This window comes from Mandrillus leucophaeus, unplaced genomic scaffold, assembly GCF_000951045.1.
Source record: "Mandrillus leucophaeus isolate KB7577 unplaced genomic scaffold, Mleu.le_1.0 Scaffold349, whole genome shotgun sequence".
Classification (NCBI taxonomy): domain Eukaryota; kingdom Metazoa; phylum Chordata; class Mammalia; order Primates; family Cercopithecidae; genus Mandrillus; species Mandrillus leucophaeus.
In genome coordinates, this window is record NW_012103687.1 from 950,252 (window position 1) to 957,659 (window position 7,408).

The 7,408-nt window shown below is 50.3% G+C and overlaps 1 protein-coding gene across 1 annotated transcript in view; it reads right to left on the minus strand.

The window, feature by feature from the left end:
- Positions 1-7,402, minus strand: part of BCR (breakpoint cluster region) — an 814,161-nt gene extending 806,759 nt beyond the window's left edge. The window contains exon 1 of the mRNA XM_011989155.1: positions 6,570-7,402. Coding sequence (XP_011844545.1) covers positions 6,570-7,227 — 658 coding nt within the window. The 5' untranslated portion in view covers positions 7,228-7,402. The remainder of the gene's footprint in view (positions 1-6,569) is intronic.
- Between the last annotated feature and the right edge of the window lie 6 nt (positions 7,403-7,408).

Genomic DNA, 7,408 nt, shown 5'->3' on the forward strand with positions numbered 1-7,408 from the left:
GAACCTCTAACATGTTACACGGATACTGTATTTTAATTAAAATAACTACACTTTCAAAGGGGGAAAAAAACACCCTGTTTGAGCCACAACAGTTGTATTCTATCTAGCCAGGGTCAAGATAGTCCCTGGGGTTCACAGTTAATTTAATTCCCCAACACCCTGAGTCTTGATCCAAAAAGCAGCAGCCTCTGCCAAAACTCAGACCTCCTCTTTGGTAACCTGAGAAAGCTTCCAAGATGCCCATTCATTCACTCTAAACAGGGGACCCTCTCAAATCACAGGAGTGAGCTGCAGCCTGGGCCTCAGGCACTGCTGTGTCCTCTCTCAAGTGTGCTAAAGCTAAAGCACATAGCTCACCTGGGCTCTTTGTCCTGGTGAGGGCAGCAGTCACAAACACAAGCCCTCCTGGCCATAGGACTCCCAACCAAGGAAGGGAGGGGGCTATAAAGCTAGAAGCAACAAACTAAGCAAAAGGCACACTCCCCTGAACTCAGTCAAATCAACAGCACTCCCAGCACCTTCTTTAGTGAAATGTTTCAGAATGCTCCATTCTGTTCCCAAAACAAGTCAGCCTTCCTGAACCAGAGAACGCTTGTAAAATTTGATCTAGACTCTGCTTCTGTGCTGTTGATGCCTTTAGCAGCCTCAGACTCCACCCAGATCTGCCCACTCTGTCTCCACCCATGGAGAGGAGCCTGTACTCAACTGAGAGGTGGCCACGAGGCTCTGGCCTTAAGAGATGACGATGGAGCCAACTCCAGGCCTGGGTGACCCTTCTCTGCCCCACAGTTACTCAAACTGGCTGCCAGTCCAGTCCATCACCCAAGGGAAAAACAATGCAGTGGTCACTCTGGCGCCAACACATCGCTGGAATCCAAAGGGCAAATTAAACTGCTTAATAAAAATGTGAAAACACAGGGCAGCCACTCACATGAAGTCCATGAAGAAATACAAGATCTGTCCTGTCTCAAGACTGACACCTGGAAGAAGGTTGACAGGCACACTGGGCTGGGTGCTTGGATCAAGAATTCCTCAGACCTCCCAACACAAACAAATAATAAATGTGTTTGAGGTGATGAATATGCTAATCTCCTTGATTTGATTATTATGCGTTGTAGATATGTATCAAAATATCACAGTCTCTGAATAGGTACAATTATTATGTATTAACAGGGAAAAAAAGAAAAGAAAAAGGAGGAGGCTGGGTGTGGCGCCTCACGCCTGTAATTCCAGCACTTTTGGGAGGCTGAGGTGGGTAGATCGCTTAAGCTCAAGAGTTCGAGGCCAGCCTGGGCAACATAGGGAGATCCAATCTCTACAAAAAAAAAAAAAAAAAAAAGATTGAGAAAGAGAAGGAGAAATGTCTGGTGTCCCAACTGATATTGAGCCAACTGCAAGACAAATAAGAGAGCCCCTCCTCCCCAATGCCAATCAGCCTGCAATCACAGAATGTGTGGGTGAGGCTAACTAGACCATCCTATTTCAGCCCAGTCGGCCCACATCAGGAAAACTGCCTAGCCAACCAGAGAACTGTGGGGGGAAAAAAAAAAGTTGTTATTTTAAGCCACTTTAAAAAAAAAAATCCTCTGAAAGTAAAGTACAGGGATGAAATGAGAAAAAGACAGAGTAATTGATCAGTCAGTTCCCAATGATCAGTAAAATTCCCCAGCCCCATGGGCTATGAAAGGAGGAAGGGCGCTTCCAGTATGTGCTATGCGTAAAGCTCAGAACCAGGTTCCCTGGGAGACCCAGAAATGAACCAGTGATTCCTGCCTTCAAAAAGCACACAGTTGGCCCAGAGTGGTGGCTCACGCCTATAATCCCAGCACTTTCAGAGGCTGAGGCAGGAGGATCGCTTGAGCCCACGAGTTTGAGACCAGCCTGGGCAACATCGCGAGACCCCATCTCTACAGAAAAAAAAAATAAAAAATAAATTAGCCAGGCAAGGTGGTGCACACCTGTGGTCCCAGTTATTTGGAAGGCTGAGGTGGGAGGATTGCTTGAGCCTGGCAGGTCAAGGCTGCAATGAGTGGTGACTGAGTCACTATAATCCAGCCTGGGTAACAGAGCAAAACCCTTTCCCAACAAAGAGAAAAAAAAAAGGCCGGGCGCAGTGGCTCACACCTGTAATCCCAGCACTTTGGGAGGCCAAGACGGGTGGATCACTTAAGGTCAGGAGTTCCAGACCAGTCTGGCCAATATGGCAAAACCCTGTCTCTACTGAAAACACAAAAATCAGCAGGGTGTGGTGGTGTACACCTGTTAACCCCAGCTACTCGGGGGGCTGAGGCAGGAGAATCACTTGAACCTGGGAGGCAGAGGCTGCAGTGAGCAGCGATCACGCCACTGCACTCCAGCCTAGGCAACAGAATGAGACTCCATTTGAAAAACAAAAACAAAAACAAAAAAAACCCCACACAATTTCTGCCACCACATGGATGAACCTTGATAACATTACATTCAGTGAAATAAGCCAATCACAAAAAGACAAATATTGCAGGACTGGACTTACATATCTATCATAGCTGAATTCAGAGACACAGAATGGAGAATGGTGGTGCCAGGGGTTGGGGCGGGGAAATGAGGAGTTATTATTTAATGGGTACAGAGTTTCAGTTGGGAAGATGAAAAAGTTCGAGATGGATGTTGGTGATGGTCATACAACAACGTGAATGTAGTCAACACCACAAAACTGTATGGATAAAAATGGTTAAAATGTTCCACTCCCTCACTCGACTGGCTTTACCCAAAAAAAAACAATTTAAAAGGGTTAAGATAGCATCTTTTGTTATAGTTATTTTACCAAACTTTTAAAAATTACAAAAATGGTAAATTTTATGTATATTTTACCATTTAAAGAAAAGCACACAGTCTAGAATCACAGGGCAGATGTGGGTGACTCCAAGCCTTTGCTGCCATTTTTCCTTAGGGCAAACGGCTACTCTCTGCTCTCCAACTTCCGCTGACTGATCAAGTCCTCTTCAGTCCTGCCACTTCTGGAAGCTTCTCGGATCTCACTTCCCTTCAACACATACACGTGTGTGTGTGTGTGTGTGTGTGTGTGTGTGTGTGTGTGTCTCTCTCTCTCTCTTCCAGTAACTTGTAAGTTCCCAGATGGCAAGAACCACACGCTCCTTCTGTGGGTTCTGCACAGTTTTACAACAGGGCTCACAGCCGTCTATCATTACCCCCACAGGCAGGCCCAGGGTGCAAAGACTGGAAGGACCCCCTGAACCTCCCCAGTGGTGCTTTGCAGGTAGCAGTGTGGAGTAGTGGGAAGAACACGGCAGGGCCCCCAGGTTCCAGATGGAACAGCTCTGCATTCACACAGAGACCCAGAATCCCAGCCCTGCCGCTTCCCAGTTGTGTCTTTACCTGTAAATGGGCAGCCCCACCCCAGGGGGACAGATGAGCCCATAAGGGGCCCTATAGGAAGCACTTTGTCACCGTGCCCACGGGTGGCTTCGGCCCCCTCCCGTGAGGGCCCCTCAACTTGGAAATGGGACGGTCCATTCATCCAAACAGACTGATTCTGAAGTTATTAGATCCGGGCCACCGCGGAGCATTAGGGCAACTTCCTCCCCCCACCCACCCCTTGAGTGATTTTCCTCATTGTTCCTTTTCAGACCAACAGGCTCCACAGCCCTCTAAAGAATATCAGTAAACAGTTAGGCAGAGACAGATGGCTGAGCCAGTGAGGATTCCTCTTTCCACGCCAGCCACACATGGATGCACGTCAGAGCAAACTGCTGGGCAAAGAGTGTCAAGGTGCCTAGGGCTAAAACAAGCGGGAGTTGTACAACCTAACAGGATCCAAACTCGTAGACTGTACAACACCAAAAGTGAACCCAAATGTAAACTCTGGACTTTGGGTAATAATGAGGATGGACTGTAACAAACGTGCCTCTCGGGTGGATGTTAACTGGGCAGGTTGTGGGGGTGTGGGCGTACGGAGTATATGGGAAATTGTGTACTTCCCTATCCATTTTGCTGTGAACCTAGTAGTGCTCTAAAAAAATTAAGTCTTTTTTTTTTTTTTTTTTTTGAGACGGAGTCTCGCTCCCTCCCCCTGGCTGGAGTGCAGTGGCACGATCTCGGCTCACTGCAAGCTCCGCCTCTCGGGTTCCTGCCATTCTCCTGCCTCAGCCTCCCAAGTAGCTGGGACTATAGGCACCCGCCACCACGCCTGGCTAATTTTTTGTATTTTTAGTAGAGGCGGGGTTTCACCTGGTGTCGATCTCCTGACCTTGTGATCCGCCCGCCTCAGCCTCCCAAAGTGCTGGGATTACAGGCGTGAGCCACCGCGCCCAGCCAAAAAATTAAGTCTTAAAAAAGAAAAACTGTCTGAGGGAAAATAATCTCTTTTAAAAGATGTTTAAGTGACCTTAGGCACTAAAAACGTCTAAGAGGCCTGGTGAGGTGGCTCATCCCTGCAACCCTAGCTACTCAGGAGGCTGAAGCTGGAGGAATGCTTGAGCCCAGGAGTTTGAGACCAGCCTGGGCAACACAGCAAGACCCTGTCTTTACAAAACAAAAAAAAAAATGATAATGAGCCCAGTAGAGTGGTTTGAGCCTGCAGTCCCAGCTACTCAAAAGGCTGAGGTGGAAGGATCACCTCAGTCCGAGAGTTTTGAGGTTGCAGTGAGCTATGATCACACTACTGCATTCCAGCCTGGATGGCAGAGCCAGACCCTATCTCTTAACAACAAACAAACAAACAAAAAACATTTACGGGGAAAAAAATAAAACCTAATGGGAAAGAGACTGTGGGACCTTCAGGACATTCAGAGAAGAATCCAGAAAGTGCTAAAAGTGGGCCCAAGTGGTAAAATTAACTCCTCAGCCATTTCCTGAGGACCTGCCCTGTGTGACTCAAGGCACTGGGCTTTCCATCCTTCTATAATCATTCCTATTTTCATTTACTGACTTGCATTCAGGGTCTAGTGATGTGGTGGGCAACATGGCCAAGTCTACAGGAGCTGTAGGAAAGGCGGGGCCCAAGGTTCTGGAAACCCACAATTCTTCACCAGCAAAGATTATCATTTCAATTTGAATATCTCCCTAAAAACCTCTCATTTTCTTTATTAATAATTCTCCTGCACCACAGCACTGAGAGCCAGTTCAAGTTGGCTCGCCTGACCAACAGCTGGCCAGACAAGGCTGGTGCCCAGTAACCACAAGGCAATCCTCCAGACCCGGAACGAGCTGAGGTGCCTGCAAAGCAGGCTTCTGAATAGTACAGCCTTCCACCCCCGCCCCCACATAGGGACTTAGGGAATGCAGCCGGGCCACACTGCAGGTCGGAGTGGAGGAGCCGGACTCCACAGGAAACCCCGGCTGCAAATGGAAGATCAGCAACTGAAGTACCTAACACAAACAGGACAGAGTGCCCATCACAAAAAAGGCTGCAGCTCTAAGAGCCAAAAATAGCCTCACTTGTTTCAAGAGGATTCCGACAAACCAAGCACATCCAACTCCTCCATCAGCAGAAAAAGAAAAATCAATGAAGCAGAAAACCAGATCAGCTTAACAGGGACCAGGACTCCAAGAGATTCCCGACAGCCTCACACATACCCCAGCCCACCCTTTCCTTACCCCAACGGCAAACAGTGCCTGGATCTCAAAACACAGTCCCATCACCCAAAACGCCTGATGGTATTTTCATCTAGCACAGAAGTAACGTGTACAATACCATAGTTTTAATCTCAGCGCTAGAGTCTGACCACAGATTGGGAGCCCCGATGGGTGCTTATCCTTGGCAAGATGAAACAGCAGGAGCACACTGGAGGCTCAGCAAATGGGGCTGGGTTAGCACCATAGAGGAGCCTGGTGGTGAATGATGGGTGCAGCCTCCAATCAAAGCCAGGCAGATTAGAACGGGTGTGGCTCTGCTTCAGCCCCAGATAAAATCCCCATGTAGTTGATTTTCGGTGGCCCACTGAGTCACAACTGTCTGTCGCCTCACTTCCTTCTAATTCTTATTCTCACCTGCTGTGACCTGCCCGTTCAGGGCTGCTGGCTAGCAAGCAAACCTGACACTTCTATGGCTTGGGAGCAGCTAGCATATCTCAGGTTTCACAAATGTTGTCATATAACCCCTCCAGAACAGGATCACTGGGGTGGCGGAGAGTGTCCAAGACATAAATCCGTCCCTGCTAACAGCATCCGATCCGGGCGCTACAGATGACTCCGGCTTTTATGCCATCCTCACTGCCCGGCGTGGAGAGAGTACAGGGCAAGGAGGTTACCACCTGAAGCATCTTCCTCCAACTCACAAGCTGTACTTCACAAACACATTGCTCTAGAATGAAACGAACAAACCACCTCCCATTCCTCACAAGACCATCGTCAACCCAATCCCATTCCAAACACTAACAATCTGCGTTCAGGAAGGAGGAGGGAATGGAGTTTGTTCGGGTGCAGGATACGCGTGAACCACAAGTGCACCCGATAATCACTCAAAAGTTACCTATCCACTCCTCCCTCCCAACTTGTTTTGTATCCCCTACTCGTCTCTAGTTTTCCTCCCCGGTGCAGGTGTGCCCACGCACGTGGCGTGAGGAACTCACCTGCGTCTCCATGGAAGGTGCCCTCCCCATCGTTGGGCCAGATCTGCCCGGTCTTGCGGACGCCCACGATGGTGGCCTCGGACACGACAACTGGGCAGTGCCGGTGCCGCTTATGGCACTGCGGTGTGGGGGGACTGCTGCTCTCGAAGGACTGTTGCGAGTTCTGCGAGGGAGAGCGGCTCTTGTCCCGGAACATGCGGTAGGTGGTGGGGCTTGGGGACACTCGGCTGGACTGGCCGGAGGAGAAGTCCTCCTCGCTGGAGGTGAGGTTCTCGTTGGAGCTGCAGTCTGGGGTATAGCCGCCTCCGCAATCCTCAAAGCTCCGAGGGGAATAGGACCTGCGGGGCCAGGTGAGGCGCTTCTCCTGCTCAGAGGTGCTCTGGCTGCGCAGGAGCGGGCCCTTGCCCTCTCCTTCCATCATGCCCCCGACATAGATGCTCTGGTAGGGCTGGTACTCCAGGGGCGGCCAAGGTGGCCTGCTACCTCCATTGGCGTTGATCAGGTTGTCCTTCAGGAAGCGGGGGTTCAACTCGGCGTCCTCGTAGTCGCCATCAACGCCGCAGCTGCTCTCCGAGCAGCGTCCCCGGTAAGGGGGCCTGGAGGCATCCCCCACGCTCGAGCCCGCGCTGTGCTGGGACTTTTTGCGCTCCATCTGCATGGCCTGGCTGCCCAGGGAGCTGATGCGGTCCGACACCTCTTTGTCGTTGACCTTCACCAAGCCGCGCTCGTGGTGAAACTCGACGTTCACGTAGAAGGGCTTCTCGGCGTCCGCCCCGGACTGGCCATGGCCCTTGCGGATCCGCTCGAAGTTGGACCTTAGCGCCGCCACGCTGGCGGGG